Source organism: Triturus cristatus, chromosome 2_1 (genome assembly GCF_964204655.1).
Source record: "Triturus cristatus chromosome 2_1, aTriCri1.1, whole genome shotgun sequence".
Taxonomy (NCBI): domain Eukaryota; kingdom Metazoa; phylum Chordata; class Amphibia; order Caudata; family Salamandridae; genus Triturus; species Triturus cristatus.
This window is the reverse complement of record NC_140581.1, coordinates 1158118273-1158138820: the sequence shown is the minus strand read 5'-3', so window position 1 is coordinate 1158138820 and position 20548 is coordinate 1158118273. Positions and strand designations below refer to the sequence as shown.

The following is a 20548-nucleotide window of genomic DNA, read 5'->3' as shown; positions in this document are numbered from 1 at the left end:
TTGCGTCCGGGCAAGGCCTCGGGTCCGAATGGCCTGCCCATTGAGCTCTACAAACTCCAGCCGGACAAGATCGCTCCGCATCTACGAGCCATGTTTGTGGAGGCGCGGGCGACGGGTTCCCTCCCGCTCGACCAGCGCCTGGCAACGATCGTGGTCATCCATAAAGATGGCAAGCCTAGAGACAGGTGCAGTTCATACCGGCCGATCTCGCTCCTTAACGCTGAGCCTAAGATCCTTGCTAAAATCCTCGCAAACCGGCTAGTCAGGGTGATCGGTGACCTGATCCACCCCGACCAATCTGGATTCATCCCACATCGGAATACTGCGTTGAATCTCAGGCGCATTCATGGTGTGATCGCAAGGGTCGGGACGATGCGGGAACCGGCCGTGGTGGCGGCGCTCGACGCAACGATGGCATTCGACACGGTTGAGTGGGCATATTTGTGGGCCGCGCTCGCGAAGTTCGGCTTCGGGCCTGGATTTGTGGGTTGGGTGAGGCTCTTATACGAAGGACCTCTCGCCAAAGTTGCGGTTAACGGGAGGGCCTCCAATCCCTTCGACTTGGGAAGGGGTACCAGGCAGGGTTGTCCCCTCTCGCCGCTGTTCGCTCTCGCCCTTGAGCCGCTAGCGGCATGGATACGGTGGCACCCAGACGTGAGGGGGATTCGCTGGTCCCCCGACCACGAGGACCGCATTTCCCTCTATGCCGACGACATTCTGCTCTATCTTACCTCACCCCGGAAGTCCCTTATAGTTGTCTGCGACATCTTGACTTCCTTCGGGAGGAACTCGGGGCTCACCATCAACTGGGGTAAGTCATATCTGTACGCCCTGTGTGGAGACGCTCCGGTTCCCCCGCGGAATTGCCCGATCCAGATCGCCCGGGAGGGCTTTCAGTATCTTGGGATCTATATTTCAGCCGACCCCACGGTGCGGTATGAGCGAAACCTGCTCCCTCCGTTGGCGCGCCTGCGGCGGGACGTGGCAGGCTGGAGGCGGCTGCCGCTTTCCCTCCTCGGTCGTGCGGCGCTCTTTAAAATGATGTCGCTTCCCCGCTTTCTCTACGCCCTGCAGAACACCCAGGAGCTGGTCCCGGCCAGTTACTTTCGGGAGGTTGAGAGTCTACAGCGTTCGCTGCTGTGGGACGGCCGCCCGCGTATAGCGATAGCAAAACTAACTCTCCCTTGGTATGACGGTGGTATCGCGCTTCCCGACATCCGGAGATACTATTGGGCCTCCCAACTGAGCGCAGTCAACCACGGAGTCTACGGTCCTGCGCTTAGCCCCGGCTTCGCTATGGACCGGTGGCTGTTGCGGGGTGGTGGCTACTATAGAGCACTTTATTCAAGGGCCCCAGCTGGATCCCTCACGGGGCCGACCGGGGTGGCGGTGCACGTGTGGAAGGCAGTCACGAACTCCCTGGGGTGGAAGGATAGACTCACACTGGCCACTCCGCTGTTTGACTCGGACATGCTGGGGAAACTCTGGCACTCTAAGGGTTTCGACAAATGGGACCTGATTGGTATCTCCAGGGTGGGGGACATGCTGGCCAAGGGGCGGATTAAGTCGTTTACAGAGCTGCAGACGGAATATGCGCTAGAGGGCACGGAATACTTCCGGTACGCGCAGGTACGTCATGCGCTGCGGTCGGTCCTCGTTGAGGGGGAGAAGGTGCCTGAATCCTCTCCGTTGGAGGACCGGATCTTGGATGGCCATGTGCCAGAGAGCACAATCTCTCTCATTTACAAGAAGCTGGTGAACGTCCGTACCGATCTCCTCCTGGGGGTGCGGGACCAGTGGACTAGAGACGGTCTTGAGCTGGACGATGAGGACTGGCAGTGCGCTGTCTCCTCCCCGAAAGAGGTTGCCATCCCCGCCAGGCTGCGGCTGGTCCAGCTTAAGATACTCCACAGAGTCTATGTCACTGGTCCCCGGTTGGTCCACATGGGTTTCTCCGAGGACGGGCTGTGTAAGAGGGGCTGCGGGATGGTGGGCACCTTTCTGCACATTATATGGGAGTGTGGTGTGATTGCGGAATTGTGGAAGCAGATTCATGTTGTGATGCAGGAGGTCACGGGTATTGTGTTGCACTCAGAGGCGCGGCGCTGTCTCTTGAACGTGTGGGGCCCTACAGACTACGATGCTGCGCAGACTCAATGGGTGACCCTTGGTAATATGGCGGCCAAGCGGGACATTGCACGATTGTGGGGATCCCCTAGCCCGCCCACCCTGGAGGCATGGAAGGATAACATGGACTGGTGCATGTTTCGGGAGAAAACAGTGTATTGTGCACGGGGGAGGCCCAAGAAATGGCACAAGGTGTGGGGGGGGTGGAACCAGTATAGGGGGTACATCTGCCTGCCTCCTGCCGCTGACCCACCTGAGGAGCACCTTTCCCCCTAGCCCCACTTCCGACTTGAGTTTTGCGGATGAAATCTGATAGAAAGTTAGTGCCTCTGCCTCTCCCTCCCCTCCACACTTGAGGGCTGATCTGATGGTGGATATGGGGCCGCCTCTTCGGTGGGATCTGGCGCGAACACATGATGTATATTGCCTTGCTTGTTATGTTTTCCTTAAAAATTGAAACCTTTTTCTCTCCTGCATGACAGCTGTAGAAGACTACATATGTTGATTGACGAGCTGCCGAACCTCCGGGTTGTCGGCTGAATAGCTGTGTATCTGAAATATCCGAATAAAGGTTTTTAAAAAAAAAAAAAAAAAAATTACTAAACCTTGTGTTAGACCTAACAAGTTGGTGACGGTATTACTGGTGATAGACTAGCAACCACCAATTTTATAATTCACTCTTACATTTTCACTTTACAATTATTTACTTTAGCAAAGGTGCAGCGGCTGCCCGGCCATGGATACCAGCTCCTCATATCTTAAGCCCACCCATGAAAACGCATGCAATGGTGTGCACTTAGGGGTACAGACTTCAAGTTTATTTTGCAATATAGCTTTAAAAAACTATTTGTAAATAAGACAAGCCTTGTCAAAGCCAACAGACTTATTGCCTTTGTCAATGTTAGTTTTAACCCAAATCTTTACATGAAAAGAAACACTGCTAGTATCTTCACCAGAGACAATCGCCACATTCCAGAGAAGAGGGTAGGTACAATTGTGAACAGAATATCAAATCATAGACAACAATTTCATATGGCATATGTTTTAAAGTCTCTCCAGGGCTACATGTATAAAATCGATTGCATTCAAGTTCAGGAAATTAAGTTCAAATCCACATGAGAAATTAAACATTTCAGAATCGAGATTTAAACATTACTTAACAGGTCTAAGCATGGTTTACCTCTTCTTGTGGATGGGGTTTATCTGCTGTCCAAACTTGCAACATCGATAAATGTATCTTCTGACGCCTCCTAGAGATGTAACAATAAGTGTAAAATGGACTAGCTAATACATCTTTCATGCCATTTGAGTCTTGACTAATGTGTAAAATAAACAAAAAAATGCTTTTTGTATACAATGCATCTATGAGGAAAACCATTTAATGTGAAAATGGAGTGCAGTTTTGCGATGTAAAACAATTTAACATGCAGTGGAAGTAGTACATAGACGGCGTAACTATGCATATCAGCCAATAGTATGATATAAGAGTAAGACTTCACTGTGCAGACCCAAGTCCAATATAAGTGTACTTTAAATAATTGGTAACAAAATATCAGCAAATCGCTCCACTGTCAAACCAGACCTACAAACAAAATAAGTGTACACCTATCCAAGGTCACACTTGAACAGGCAAGAAATGCAAGGCCCATGATAAACAAGGATATTAATGAAATTAGTGACTTTCATGACTGATAATATAAACCAACAGCACAAACGTCTTGCCATGGAGTAACTACGATCTCATATTTAACTGAATAAAGATGTTCAATGTCATGGCTAAAACAAGCATTTACAATGCAATGGTCTCGGCATTGTTAAAGTTAGAGCTGTTGGCATTGGTCATGACCTTCTTGTATGTTTTTGTTTTTAAAACATTTAAAGAAACGGCATTGTTATTTACAATGTCAATACCTTAATCACTCTCCAATGCGAGACCTATTGCATTTGCACCCGCACACAGAGCCACACACACAGAGCCACCCACACAGAGCCACCCACACATACAGAGCCACACACACAGAGCCACCTACACACACACAGAGCCACCTACACACACACAGAGCCACCTACACACAGGGCCACCTACACACACAGAGCCACTCATAGAGCAACCTACACACAGAGTTACCCCCACCACTCACATAGACCATTCTACACACAGTTACCCCCACACAGAGCCTCCCACACACACACACACACACAGAGCCTCCACACACACACACACACACAGAGCCTCCACACACACACACAGAGCCTCCACACACACACACAGAGCCTCCACACACACACACACACACAGAGCCTCCACACACACACACACACACACACACACACACACACACACACACACATACGCTACAGCCAGGGCTTTAAGAGGGCCAGGTCTCACCAGTGAAGAGCATCTGCAGTTTTTTAAATGGGGCCTCGAAACTGGTCTCTATCGGGCTCTGTTTTGTGCCCTGGCACCAGCGGTCCGTTTTTGTCACAGCAGGCACATTGACGTGCGTGCTCACTTCTCTCTAGTGGAGAAATTAGCTTTAGCGGTGTATCCTTTAAAGATTTCCCTTCTCTCGAAACTCAGGAGCAGCAACATCGTCGTGTTGTCGCCAGGGCTTAAAGTGGAAGCTTTTTCAATATTACATATAATAAGCCATAGTTGCTGCTTATTTATCTTGTGCAACTAAACCACTGACAAAGCCAATAGTCCTTACTTGTTGTAGGTCTGATGCTACTTGTTGTATCATATATCCGGATAAAATGACAGAAACAGCAAAATACAAGCCGGGCGGCATACTATGCTAAGCACAGATTTTCAATTTACGTGTTTAAGCCACGCCCTTAATTATATTTGCCACGCCCCTCTGAGCCCCCTCCCTTTTTCCATCCCACTTAAAGCCCTGGCTACAGCAATTCCGTTATGCAGTGAGAGTAACATAGCAAATGGATTACAACTTACAAGCATCTCTCCCGCCACCTCCGAATGTCTCCCGACCACGGTATTCTTCCACTCCCTTCGCTTCCCGCCTTACTGCCCCAACGCCCAATGTCTGTCCACACCTTCTACCCAAATCCTGAGTTGCAATTTTTTCGGAAAGTCATAAGGTTGAGGTGCGCAGAATGGACAGTGTCACCGGTATGAGTGGTAAAATCAATGTACGGGGAAAGGTGCATTGGACGATGCAATGATGGTCCCAGCAAAGGGGCGGGGGGGGGGGGGGGGGGGAGTTACAAAAATAAATAGCAAAATGTAAACTGCTGTGACAACCATCCTGGGTGGAGGGAGTCTGAGGATAAAGCGACAGCAGTGGGTGAGTAGGGCTTGTATACAAACTTTTTTGAACTGCGTACAATATTCCAATTAAAGTGGAGGGTATGATGAACCTCGACTTGAGCGCTTTCACAAAACCAGCTCCGTCCCGCCAAAATGTCAAACCGTGGGCAGATCTCTCATCGCGAACCCCCCGCCTCCGTCTAATAGGGGCCCTCATTCTTGGTGCAATTAAAAGTAACCGTAGTGGGGCATTTCGTCTCTGTCCGTGCGCTCTTTTCGGCGGTAGTTTTCTTCCTGGTTTGGTGGCACGCGGCACCCAGACAGGCAAAAAAAGCCCCCGCCTGCCCGCAGAAGGATCCGACATGTCCGCGGAATCCGCCGCCCCCACCGCTGACAGCCATGCATATGGCTTTCTCGGCTCCACTTCCGAGAAAACACAATCTAGGCACACGATGTAAGGAGGAAATAAAAGTCTACACGTCTACAGTGTGCTGTACCGGAAGAAACAGATGCACAGACAGCGTAAATAGAATCCAGTAGGGGAACCCCCCCCTAAGAGAGGCGGCCTACACCTCCCCTTTAAGTAAGAACGTCACAGATCACGGCACACGATAGGGTGTCACACTGCAAATAGAACATTTGTTGTCTTTAGAACGTGTAGTTAGTTGTACTTTTCTTCATGCCTTCCAGCGTTTAGATCGCCCGTTATGTATATACCTTTAGATCTCACGCTTGCTGTGTACACTGCCATTGGGACATACGGTTCCGCACATTTAGAACGTCTAAATCCCTTTGCTGCTTTTAGAACAATAGGGAATCGCCCTGAACACCGCCACCTTTCTCCGAGGTCAAGCAGAAATGCCTCAGAGAAACGCAGTGGCGTTTTCGGATTCGGGGGCGTGTTTTTCCTTTCTCTCGCCATTGGCTGGAATGTTTACATTCCAGAGGAGAGAAAGAATCGAAAAAACACGACCCCTAATCCGAAAAAAACGGGGCTTGTTTGGAGAGACAATGCTCTTCTCCAATGACTGACCAGTATTTTAGAGGCCAGCCAATAAAGAAGAGGTAAAAAAAAAAAAAGGGGCGGGTTAAAGCCCCACTCCAAAACATTAAATCTCGGAGCGAGACTGCGCAAGCGCAGCCTTCGAGCAGAGACCTAAAAAGCACGCATTAGCCTACAATACACTTACAAGAAACAAACACAATGGAAATAGATTTTTTTCAAATGAATGTGACGGTCACCTTGAATAGCACTCTATACAAAAACTCTACATACAGACAGATTTATGGCCACAGTAATCTGTATAGTATAAGTGGATTAATCATTCTGGCATTACAAGAATGCAGACTGCATTTTTTTGCCACACAACCTTTTTCTTTCAACTAGGTACTTTTTTCCTTGGCATCCAATATTTTAGGCATAACCAAATGTTATTTATATTGTTCAGCACCTTTGACTTCTTTTGAGGAATTTGGTGAAGTACCTAGTGAAAGGCTTTAGATGTGTGGCTTCGTACTTATGACTGCACTGTAACTTCTGCCCAGGTTACATCAAATAGTGTATTTGATAGTATACACATGGAGAAAAGTCAAAGTTTGGCAGGAGAACATGAAAGGGGTAAAAAAAAAAAAAAAAAAAAATCAAGCTTGGGTTAATGCTCGGTAAACATATGTAGGAAGCCGGCTTTCTATACAGCACACCAAAATGAGGTATACTGTGCAGAGACTCCAGTCAAGCCTTATTGGTTTACAGAGGCAAAAATTATAACCCCCAAATGCACTTGTATGAAGTTGGCCAAGTATATGATATATAATCACTAGGTGGTAATACCATGCACAAAGCAATCCGACAATAGTACTCCCCTTTGACCTTTATTTCTTTATGGAGGTAGAATAAATCTAGTACGGGTTCATACACAGTACATGAACAAGACTACACAGTATCAAAATTCCAATTGAATAATTTATTATTTATTTTGGCTTGTTATGCATGGTCGTTATTTTCCAAAATATTTTAGGATAGCTTAATTATTTGTTTAAAACACATTAGAATTGTATTTTTTTCAATTTTTCTACAAACACTTTTCTTTCTATAAAAAGCAAAGATATTTTAGTTACAATGCATGAACTCTGGACCCCTATTGAAAAAATAAATGTCCACAACACAACACTAAATGATTCACAATCTCACGCATTCATACTAAGCAAGCAAACACAGACAATCGTAACCACTATACATAATATAGTGGTTAGGATTGTTAAAGAAAGAAAAGTGTTTGTAGAAAAAAAGAAAAAAAAATACAATTGGAATTGTAATTCTGCAACTGTGTAGTCTTGTTCATGTACTGTGTATGAACCCATGCTAGATTTATTCTACCTTATAAAGAAATATAGGTCAAAGGGGAGTACTATTGTCGGATTGTTACAATTTTTATTCCCCTCTTTCTCCCTTACCTCATTTACCTTTCCAGAGGGGGCTTCCTTTCTTTGCAAATACCGTGCACAAAGTCCAGGGGTTCCCCAAAAGCGTACACGGTTCAATGTAAAACCCAAAGTGCTTTATTAGTGGTAGTGTGGGCGAGCAGCCTTAGGCCTTACACAGAGGAGTGCAAGACATTTAGTGTACAACAGTGATCAATAATGGACACATGACTCAACAAGGAGACCCAGTCCAATAAAAAAAAAAAAAAAAAAAAAAGATACATTGTTTGTACATTATTTTGAGACCCAGGTCTTCCTAATCCGCTAAGTACGTTTTTAATTAAAAATACTTTTTACTTTGAAAAATCGACACTGAAAAATGTTCACACTGTTCAATGTTATCCTATTGGGAAAATATAGCGGTTAAACAGTAAGTATTCAACTTACAATCTTAGTCTTCAGAGCCCCAAGCACGGGAGAGAGAGGGCCACAAAGCAGCACCAAACATACACCACCAGCGGCACAGGGGTGGCCAGGTGTAGGGTGCAAATTCGACGTTGGGCGCCCAATGCTTTTCAATAAGGATCTTCTTGACGGTAAAGAGGATTCAGGAGTGGCACCCAAGGTTGTAGGAAGAAGTTCGACAGCAGAGGTAGGTTGATATGTAGGGAGTCATAGGGGCATCGCCAATCCCGCTCACCAAGGCCCAGGGGGTTCGGGTGCAGGAGTGCCTTTGGAAGTAGGAGTCTTCATACCGGGGTCATAGGGGGAGCCTCTGGATTCACATTGAAGGCGCTGTCTTGAAGGGCAGGAGAGGTCAGCCAACGCTGGACACAAGTAAAGTCTCCCCGGCGAGCCTGACCTAAACAGGTTACCCACACAGACTCGGGCTGTGGATGTCTAGTTTAGAGTGGGCTAGGGACGCGGATCAGCCTGGCTCCTGAGTCTTTGGAGTGGTTTTCTTCTGGACAGGTCCACTGTCCACAGCAGATTGGAGTCTTCATTGAAGGCAGCAGCCCTCCCAGGGGCTTTGGAGGTCGCTGTTGCAAGACAGGTCGCAATGTCGAAGCTGGAGACAGGCCGGTATGGATGTGGCCAAGGCAGTTATCTTCTGGCTTCGCAGATCTGAGGTCCAGGTCTGGGGGAGCCACCTAAACACTCAATTTAGGAGGAGCTTAAGTGGAGTAGCAGGTAGGGCCAAAGGGCACCTTACCTGGGGTGCATCACCCTCTTATGCCAGCCTCCTGTGGGAGAGGACAGACCTAGCCCTGATTGGAGGGGTCCCCCCATCTTCAAGATGGCAGGGACAGAGTTGTGCTTCACCTCTCATACACCCTCTTAGGGATGGGGTGGCAGAGGTGGGCACACCCATCTTTTTTAATTTTCCAGTCAGTTTTCCAGCCCAAAGTGAGGTGTGTAAACTGGGGGCGGTCATCTGCTGCTGGCAGCAGAAGTCGGGGGTCGTATTACAAAGGCGGCAGGCCTTTGAAGCTTCCCTCTTCAAGCACAGGCCCATCCTGGGGGAGGTGGCGTGGCATGGCACCTCTGCCCAGGATGTGAACGGTTTCTGGTCCGAGAGAGCAGGATCGGTCTACCCAGAGGTCCAGGAACATGTCTGGTGGTGGCTGGCTGCAGACAGCCAGCTAGAGGCCACACCAGGGTTGGCAGGGATTCAGGGGCACTTTCGAGGTGCCCTCTGGGTACATGGTACAGTAAATCCCACACTGGCATCAGTCTGGATTTATTGGAAGGAGTAGCAAACACTCCTATATTCAGTAAAGCCATCATGGTGCTACAGAACTCTAGCTCCCAGCCCATATACTCTCTATGGCTTTACTGGCACTTACAATATTGGGAAATGGTTGAAGGAAAGTGCCCCTTTGTGCATGGTTGCCCCCCCCACCCCAATTTTTGCTTGATGTTGATGCTCTTGGACTAACCAGGGCCTACATTCTTTCCCTATATCTGTACTGTTGCACACCCAATTAGCAACTCTCTGGCCACATGTAAGTCCCTTATAAAAGGTACCATGGGTACCAAGGGAAATGTGACCAGGGACAGACACACACACAGACACACACACAGACAGACAGACAGACACACACAGACAGACAGACACACACAGACAGACAGACACACACAGACAGACACACACAGACAGACAGACACACACACAGACACACACAGACAGACAGACACACACAGACAGAGACACACACAGACAGACAGACACACAGACAGACACACAGACAGACAGACACACAGACACACACACAGACACACACACAGACACACACACAGACACACACACAGACACACACACAGACACACACACAGACACACACACAGACACACACACAGACACACACACAGACACACACACAGACACACACACACACACAGACACACACACAGACAGACACACACACAGACACACACAGACAGACACACAGACAGACACACAGACACACACACAGACACACACACAGACACACACACAGACACACACACAGACACACACACAGACAGACACACACACAGACACACACAGACACACACTGTTATTCTGAGAATAGCGTCCCCACTTTGCACTCCAGTTCAGCCTTACTGCTCACCCACACTACCAAAGAGAGTAAGGTATTATCTACTTTCACCTCTGCCTACCCCGTGGGAATCCACTGGACTCTGTGCACACTATACCTTACATTGGTATTGAATATGCTACTTACCAGTATGCATCTGTTCTTGGCATGTAGGGCTGCTGACATTCATATCTGTGCATAGATCGACGCCTAGTGTTGGGTCCGGATGTTTGCACGTTGTTGTCCTGGAAGAGTCTTGGAAGTATCCTGGGATAGGTGACTCCTCCCCTGGACTACAGTGCGCATGGGCATCCTCTCTATCCTCAGATTGTTTTTCGCCATTGTGGCAGTGATGGAGTAGATACAGAAAGTGATGACCATGCTTACAGTAATTCTGAGAGCTGCAGCTGCTACAGGCGCCGGGGAGGAGGGAGGGCGATATGATTGTCAGCAGCCCTACATGCCAAGAACAGATGCATACTGGTAAGTAGCATATTCAGTTAGAGGCATGTGGGCTGCTGAATTCATATCTGTGCATAGAATACATAGCAGTACCTCCTATTAGCGGCGGCTACCAGTGCCAGCTGCAGCGGTCTGAAAAAGAGTTTTGAGAACAGCCTGTCCTACAGCTGCCTGCTGTTTTGATTGCACATCAACACAATAGTGTTTGGTAAATGTGTGTGTAGTGGACCAGGTGGCTGCTCGACATATATCATGAAAAGGAATGTTTCCTAGGAAAGCCATGGAGGCCCCCAACTTACGTGTTGAGTGGGCTCGTGGGGGAATCGTTAATGTGCGTTTAGCCTTTTGGTAGCAAATTTGAATACATTTAACGATCCATCTGGCTATACCCGCTTTGGAGATAGCGTTACCTTTGTGGTGTGGGGCAAAGGCAACGAAAAGTTGTTTAGTCTTCCTAAAGACCTTAGTCCTGTCGATATAGTACATGAGGGCTCTCTTTACATCTAGTGTATGGAGTGCTCTTTCTGCGACAGTTTGTGGGTTTTGAAAGAAAACAGGCAGTTCAATAGTTTGATTCATGTGGAACTGCGAGATCACTTTGGGCATGAATTTGGGGTTGGTACGTAGTACGACCCTGTTGGCGTGAACCTGTATAAATGGCTCTTGAACGGTTAGTGCCTGGAGTTCACTAACTCTCCTCAAAGTAGTGATTGCTACTAGGAAAGCTACTTTCCAGGTGAAGAATTAAATCTCGCATGAGTGTAGAGGTTCGAAGGGTGGACCCATCAGGCGTGTGAGGACCAAGTTGAGGTTCCACATTGGCGCTGGTGGGTGGCTTGGAGGAATTACTCGTTTGAGTCCTTCCAAGAATGCTTTGATGGCTGGCACTCTGAATAAAGAGAGGTGCTGCCTGTTCTGGAGATAGGCTGATATTGCGGTCAAATGGACACGTATTGAGGTGTATGCCAGATTGCAACGGTATAGGTGTAAGAGGTAACCAATTATGTTTTGGATGGATGCGTCTAGCGGGTTAATGTCATTATTATTGCAATAAATGACGAATCTTTTCCATTTGGCTGCATAGCAAGCCCTGGTAGTGGGTCTCCTGGCCTCCTTAATGATGTCCATACAGTCAGGTGGGAGGTTTAGGTAGCCAAACTCTAGGACTTCAGGAGCCAGATTGCCAGGTTCAGCTGTTGCGGATCTGGGTGCTGAATCTCTCCATGGTTCTGCGTCAAATGCGCGGGTTTGAACCGCAGTCTTTGATGCGGCACCACGGAAAGTTCGAGAAAGGTGGTGTACCATGGCTGGCGTGCCCACGTTGGAGCAACCAGGACGAGTGTCAGTGAGTGTTGTCTGAGTTTGCGTGCCACCAGCGGTATCAGTGGTGCTGGGGGGAAAAGCGTACGCAAATCTGCCGGACCAGTTCATCCATATCGCATTGCCCTGCGACTGCGAATGTGGGAACCTGGCGGCAAAGCTTTGGCATTTTGCGTTTTCGCTTGTGGCGAATAGGTCTATGTCTGGATGACCCCACTGCTGGAAGTACGGTTGGAGTACTGATGGGTGTAACTCCCACTCGTGCATTTGGTGGCTGTGTCTGCTGAGCAGATCCGCCATCTGGTTATCCTTGCCGGGGAGGTGTTCCGCCATGAGGAACATGTTCCTCTGAATGGCCCACTTCCACATGCTCTGAGCCAGATGAGACAACTGTGGAGAGTGTGTTCCTCCCTGCTTCTGTATGTAGTACATGGCGGTCATGTTGTCCGTCCGGATCAACACGACTTTGTTGCACAGGTGTACTTTGAATGCTTTCATAGCCAGGAAGATTGCCATCAGTTCTAGAAGGTTGATGTGCATCTTCTTTTGTTGTGTGGTCCATAGTCCCTGCACTGTGTAATTGAGTACATGAGCTCCCCATCCCTGGAGAGACGCGTCCGCTGTCAGTAGTATCTGTGGAACAGGCTCTTGGAACGGTCGGCCCTTGCAAAGGTTTTTGTGGATTCCACCAATGCAGAGAGTTGTATGCCCGACCGCTCACCAACACTAGGTCTTTTAGTTTGCCTTGAGCCCGATTCCATTGACGTGCTAAGCACTCCTGAAGCCGGCGCATATGTAGTCTCGCGTGTGGGACTATGAAAATGCAGGAGGCCATCATGCCTATCAACTGCATGAACACTTGCGCGGGAAGGGAGTGTTGGGGTTTGAACTTGGAAATCAGCATTTGTATGCTGTTGATTCTCACTAAATTTGGCTGAGCTGTGGCCGCCAGAGTGTCTATGGGCGCACCTAGGTATTGTTGTACGTGTGCGGGTTGGAGATGGGATTTTGGGTAATTTAGTGAGAACCCCAGACTGTGAAGAAGGTGAATGGTGCGGGACATGTGGCTGGCACATTGCTGGGCTGACTTTCCTTGAACAAGCCAGTCGTCGAGGTAGGGGTAGACATGAATGTGTTGCCTCCGTAGATGTGCGGCCACAGTAGCCAGGCACTTTGTGAAAACTCTGGGCGCTGTTGTCACGCCGAAGGGAAGAACCTTGAATTGGTAGTGCTGCCCTTGAATAGTGAACCTGAGATATTTCCTGTGTGATGGGTGAATGGGTATGTGGAAATACGCATCTTTGAGGTCTAGCGTGGCTAGGAAGTCTCCCTGTTTGAGCAGTGGTAGGACTTGTTGCAGGGTGAGCATGTGGAAATGCTCCGAGAGAATGTAGCGGTGGAGGGGTCTCAGGTCTAGTATAGGTCTGAGTGACCCGTCCTTTTTCGGTATTAAAAAATACAGGGAGTACACCCCCGTACCTTGCTCGTGGACGGGTACGACTTCTATTGCGCCTTTTTGTAGCATACTTAGCACTTCCTGCTGTAATAGCGTTAAGTGCTCTGAGGACATAGGACAGTGTTTTGGCGGTATTGTGGGCGGAGTGGAGGTTAATTCTAGGCAGTAACCGTGTTTGATAATATCTTTGACCCACCTGTCCGTGGTGATGGAGTTCCACGTGGACAGGAACCTTTGTAGCCTTTCCCCGACAGGTGTTATGTGGTCGGAAGGGAGAGGGCGTCACGGTTTGTTCTTGGGGGAGGACCTGGTGTTGCCATATCCGCGTCCTCTGCCCTTTGTGCTTGAGCCACGATATCCACCCCGGGTGTTTTTATCGTAGGAACTTTGTGTGTTTCCTTTGTTGTAGGTTTGCTGTGACCCCTGTCCTCTACCTGCTCCTCTATTTCCGGGGCGACGAAAGGAGCCGCTCAGAAAGGTCTGCGTTTGGAGAGCCCCCATGGACTTTGCAGTGTCTGTGTCCTTTTTTATTTTTTCTAGGGTGGTGTCAACCTCTGGCCCGAATAAGTAGTCGGGGTTGACCGGCTGGTTGAGGATGTTATTTTGTACCTCAGGTTTGAATCCGGAGATTCGTAACCAGGCGTGTCGTCGTAACATGACGCTAGTGTTTATGGCTCTGGCAGCTGTATCTGCGGCATCCAGTGCACACTTAATGGATGCGTTCGTGAGGAGTTGTCCCTCCCTGATGAGGATCTCTGCTCCCTCCTTGTATTGGTCAGGGAGATGTTGGAGTAATGTTTCTAATGTGTCATAATGTGCGCGATCGTAGCGAGCTAGGAGCGCCTGAGTATTGGCAATACGCCATATGTTAGCTGCTTGGGCAGCAACCCGTTTGCCGGAGGTCTCTAGCACCTTGGACTCTTTGTCCGGGGAGGAGCATCCCCTGTTGTCTGCGAGTGCGCCCGTTTGCGAGCGTTCGCGACTACTATGGAATCCAGAGGCAATTGGCCTCTAATGTAGGTAGGGTCCCCAGGCGCCGACCTGTATTTCTTGTCGATCCTGGGGTTTATTACTCTTGCCCTGGTGGGTTCTTTGAAAATGTCCTTTGCTGGTTTGAGGACACCTTTCAACATGGGTAGAGTTTTGATATTCCTTTCTGAGGATGCAAAAGTATCCATGAGAAAATCGTCCTCGATGGTGTCAGAATGGAGTTGCACACCATGATTGGCCGCAGCGCGTTCAATGAGGGCGTTGAATGCGGCAGTGTCCTCTGTGGGAGACGTTTTTGCGCCATATAGCTGCGTGTCCTGCGTATCCATAGGTGCACCCGGGTCTACAGGGTCATCCCAAGCCTGGTCAGGGTCCTGTTGGTCTTGAGGGTCCATCTCCCCGGGGTAGGGGACGTGGTCACCCATGTAGTCCTCCAAAATGTCGGTTTCGGAGTGTGTTGGAGAGAAGGACAGTGGATGTTGGTAAGAGGTATGGAGAGGTTCGTAAAGAACTGGTTCCGAATCCACTGGCAGTTTTTCTTTAGCGGGATCCGGTAGGAGTCCAAAGCTGGCTCGGAAGTTATTCTCCTCTTGTGGAGCATCATTCTGCCGGTGTCGGCATCGATGATGTGCGATGGTGACGTCTCCACAGGAGAGCGTTCGGCAGGTGTGATCCTGGTGTGGGTGACACGTGTTCTGATTTCGAACAGTTTTGGGGCCGTGGATGGTGGTAGGCCAAAAGTGATGTTGCCCGGTGCCGGAGAAGCTTTTTGAGCTTTTTTCGGCTCGGAGCCTGACGTGTCCTGGAGGGCTGCCTTGTCTTTGATGCGTTGCAAGGACGCTGCAACTTGCCGCACCTGGAGCCCCGACGGTTCTTTGGCGCCGACCGGTTCTGTAGAGGCGGGCGTGGACTTTGTCGGCGCCACCGGGTCATCGAGTCGAGGAGAGGTAGTAGCTGTCGACGGCGTCGATGAGTGTGCCTTTGGTGCTGCTTTCGAAGCAGTGTGAGACGCAGCAGCCATTTTGACCTTTGTGGCCGGAGCAGATTGTGTCGGTGCCGGGAGCCAAGGCGGTTTGGCGGGACCGATGGTCTTTTTCCGTGTGCCGGCGCCGACGTCGGGTGCTGCAAGCTCGGCACCGAAGTCCCGTTTGGTGCGGTCGGTGCTGACGGGTTTGGCTGGCGTCGAAGGTGTGGTGGGCTTCGATCCGACCAGTGTCACTTTCAGTTTCGGTTTCTGATGAACCAATACGGCTTTCGGTTTCGATGAAGGGAAACCAGTCGTTTTGGGTAGTAATGGCTGCCGCTGAATGTCCGAGGCCGGGCCAGAGGGCGGGGCCGAAGAACCGCGGGATAGGTCTTGGGTAAGGCCCGAAGGCGATCCCTCGACCGGAGCCAGAGACTGACGCACTGGGATATCCTCAGTCTGTACGGGTAGGCCTTGCTCGTCACCGGAGCTACTCTCTTCGGCCCCTAAGGCCTCATTGTAGTCTCCTACCTCGGTGTCGGCTTCGTCTCTGTGAAAGAGTTGTTCTTCGACGTCTTCCGATCCGGAGTCGTGTTCGGAAGCGGGGCTGGAGGGTAGGTTCTCCACTTCTTCGACCTCTTCGTCCTCGGCGCTGAAGATGTTGGTCGGGGCCGGTGCCGCGTGCTGCGCTTCAAGTCTCACTGCTCGTCGATTCCGGAGATCCTTTTTGGATCGGAATCGGGCACAGGCCATACATGTGGACTCGTCGTGGTCCGGTGAAAGGCATTTGTTGCACACCGGGTGGACGTCGACATGGGGATATTTCGCATTGCATACAGGACACCGCTTGAATGGTGTCCTCGATTCCATCGTCGATGTCGGGTAAGATGCGAAAAAGTTGTTTTTGAAGTTAGTAAACTAACAAATAACTATCGATACCGATCGGGAACAGTACCGACGCGAACTAAAGGCCTTTTGCCCTGTAAAAAGTTTTTCCTAACTTGAGTCAAGATAAGCACATCCGAACCCAATGGCGGAAAAAAACTATCTGAGGATGGAGAGGATGCCCATGCGCACTGTAGTCCAGGGGAGGAGTCCCCTATCCCAGGATACTTCGAAGACTCTTCCAGGACAACAACGTGCAAACATCCGGACCCAACACTAGGCGGCGATCTATGCACAGATATGAATTCAGCAGCCCACATGCCTCGAACAGTATATACTGAGCCAGCTTCCTACAATGGTGCCCAATACTGTACGGCAATATCTGCTCATGCAGATACACTCACCTGTAGTATAGTGCTCCCTGCCTTAGGGCTGAGAAGCCTGCTAGAGGGGTGACTTACCTATGCTGTTAAGCAGTGCTAGCTGGCATGGCACACCAGCAGGGTGCCATGTTGACCGTTTTCTCCCTCAAGTGCATGCAGGCTGCAAGGGCAGTGGCATGCTCACAGTGAGGAGGTTTGGGGCTGCCAAGGGATCCTCCATCTCCCAGGCCCTAGGTAACCAGGGTGCCATTTACTAAGGACTTACAGGAGGCCGAAGTACCAAGTGGGGTTTGTTTTAAGGAAAGAACACTAGCACAGGGAAGGACAAATATAGGTTCCTTGTGGAATAAATCTAATACCTTGGTCATACGATTTTAGGGCAGGGTGTCGGAGCCAAAAAGGACTTGTTGGAGGGGCCTTCAGGTCTGCATCTGTTCCTCATGATAAAGACCGCCTATGGTCTTATGGGCTTGATAGAGTATTATGCAAAATGTCTTTACAATTTTGCATGCAATACTGAAGAATTCAAAATGTTGCTGCAGAAGGGGTGCACGTTTGTTTGAAGTGATGAAGGGCATTTGATGTGGTAAGGAAGAACATTTGTAAGGCACATATTCCTGCCCTGTTTGACACTCAACTCAACTCAAATCATTTTTTAACAGTAAATGCCAGTGCATGTGGGTTGGGGGCAGTCTTATCCCAGGTACATGCGGGTACTGAAAAAACATAGCTTTCATCTCGCGCTCTCCAACGGAATGTGAGAGCAAATAGTCTGTCAGAGTGAAGCTCTAGCAGCAGCCTAGTCTTTCGAACAGGTTAGGACCTTTTTAAGGGGGTTTTAACTTTTGCATTTGTGCAGACCATAAACCCTTGGTAAAAGTTTTGAGTCCTGGTGGAACTGGTAAGGGCTCCACAAGGCTGGCTTCTAGACTTCAGCAGTATCAGTACTTTGGAGGAACGCACAGGCTAACTTCCTTTCACACTTCTTTGGAATGTTCGGGGTAAATGGGCATGGTGTTTCTGCTTGGGAAGCGGAAGGGGCTGTGGCTTCAATGTGTGATGTGGAAGAGTGCATTGGTGGTTCGTTTTTGGCTGATGAGTGGTGTAAGTGCATGGATCTGGATTCAGTCCTTAAAAGTGTTGCGCGTATGGTGGTGCATGGTGAGCATAAGGAGAGCACAGTATCTCCTGCGGTGAGACCTCTGGTGAAAATTCAGGATGAGTTGACAGTGACTCAAAAGTTCTCATGATAAATTACAAACTGGTACCACCTGAGGGTTTGAGGCTCAAGGTCATTAAATTTGCCCATGAGGGCCATTTAGGGCAAACCATGACTAAGAAACACGAGAGTCAGAATTTTTGGTGACCAAGTATGGATGATCAGATCACGTCATGGGTGGTGGATTGTGAGGTATGTAGGGAGAGTCAAAAAAGGTTTAAGACTGATGTCCTCACAGCACAAGGAGGATTCTGGCACACCATGGATTACGATATGCTTGGATTTTATCGGACCTATGCACATGCTGGATGATGGAATGAGGAATGCCATTGTGTTGATGGACATACATTCCAAATGGTTGGTTGTCAAATTTATGTCTGATGTAACCACCAGAAGGATGGTGGAGCAGGGTGCGTTTCTGGGGGAAAGATTGCCTTGTGTCATCACTAATAATGGAACCTAACTCACCCAACATGAAATGAAATCTTTTCTAGATAAGTGCGATATCAACCACCATCGCACAGCACTCAACAACCCCCAAGCCAATGGCATGGTGGAGCAGGCCAATCGCTTAGTGATGGGTACCATTTCCTTGGCCCTCCAGAGTGGGAAAGCTGTCCGGGTAATGGTGGAAGATATGGTGAGGGCCCATATCACCACAGCACATTGTGGGACTGGGGTTTCTCCTTTTGAGAAAACGTGCAGGAGTAAGCCAGGCATTAAGTAGACTCCAGCGTAGCGAACAAGTTTTTGTCACAAGAAGAATGGTGGAGAGGAGGTAATGGTCGCGGCAAAGGGATGTGTGCGGGGGACCGGGTCACAATAAGGCATGGGAGACTGTGCAAAGGGTTGTCTACATTTTGGAGCCCATTCAAAGTCAAAGTAGTATTTGACAGTTATGTGCTTTTGGCCAATGGTAACAAGTAGAACAACCGCAAAGTGGCGTTGTACCAAAAAAAAGGGGGGGGGGGGGGGTTGTGGACAGTAAAGTGGCGAGGCATGTTTGTGTCGGGCCGCATGTGTGTCTGAACGAGTTAATGTGTGTAGGAAAGTAGATCTGCTTTTATGGTTCCCACCACTTTTTACCTGGTGTTAATCTGTTTCTGACTAGTCTGACTGGGATCCTGCTAATCAGGACCCCAGTCTCTGTGCTTTGCCCACTAAATTGGCTATGAAACGTACTTAGGTAGACCCCCAGAATAGCTACTGGTGTACTCTTATAAGTCCCTAGTATATGGTACCAAGGTACTCGGGGCACAGGTACACTAGGGGGTCTCCAATGGGCTGAAGCATGTATTATGCCACCCATGAGAGACCACTCAAATTGTGATTCCATGCATGCCATTGCAGCCTGTGTAAGCTGGTGCTAGCACCACTTACGACAGATATAGGTTTCCCTATATCGGAGGTCACTACACTTAAAACCTACAATTCACTACTAAGCAAGCCTTTCAATCCTGAAGGCAGGGTGCTCGGTTAGAAGTGTAACTGTGCCCCTGCATGAGCAGGGAACCCCTACAACCTTCGGAGTCCATTTTCCCGGGTTATAAGTGCATTAGCCATTACGACAGAGTGGCCATGCATTATTACGTGATGACCATCTCTAAACTGGCTGTAACGAACACCATCATATTTGGTATCAAACATGTTGGAATCACACTCCCACACCGTTTATGGTGTGGGAGGTACGATTCCATGCACTGTAAAGCTCCTCCGGGATGCCCTCAGGGCTCCCGGTACCAGTCTTTCAGAACAGGACAGCAAGCTAGTGCGGCTGCCGACCAGAGACATGTTTCTGCCCTCCTGCTGCTTAGCCAAGCATGAGCAGGGGAAGGCAGAACAATAGCTATCCTGTCAGACAGAGGTGTGATCACTTCCCAGACAGGATTTAGTGTATTGGGACAGGGTGGGGGCGCTTGCCGGTGCCACCGAGACTGCTTGAATGGTACATTTGGTGTCCTCTTTGCGTACTCCACTTCAAACCAGTTCAGGGAGCCGTTGGCTCCCGCTCTGGCACAAAACTGGAGAAACGACATGGGAGTATCCTCTCCACAGTCCAGCCCTGCCTCTGGGAGGGACCCCATAATCTTTCCAACCCTTTCCTTAGGGTACTTGAGGGCTTACCTGTGGGTGGGTCGCTAGATTTGCTGTGGGTTAAGATTCAGATCAAGACAACACTTCATCTTCATCAGGCTTGGCACTCTGGACTACTCTGGAGTTTGACTGGACACAGATACTGCAACTGGAAAGACTTCAGCTGCTCCTGGTCTCATTGTCCTGCAAGTCTGCTGCAATGTCTGTGCATGTGCTCAATACAGGATCCTTCCAAGGCCTATGGACATCCAAAACACCTGAAGGAACCTTAAAGTGAAGGAGTCACTTTCCTGCATCTGCAGGCACCCCAACAAACCGGACTGGTCTGCAGCTCCTGGGCTCCCACAGACTGCAAAAGGCTTAGCAACATAGAT

At 49.3% G+C, this 20548-nt stretch overlaps 1 protein-coding gene across 1 annotated transcript in view; it reads right to left on the bottom strand.

The window, feature by feature from the left end:
• Positions 1-20548, bottom strand: part of NCBP1 (nuclear cap binding protein subunit 1) — a 614484-nt gene that overhangs the window by 520735 nt on the left and 73201 nt on the right. Inside the window, exon 7 of the mRNA XM_085636602.1 lies at positions 3308-3377. Coding sequence (XP_085492728.1) covers positions 3308-3377 — 70 coding nt within the window. The remainder of the gene's footprint in view (positions 1-3307; positions 3378-20548) is intronic.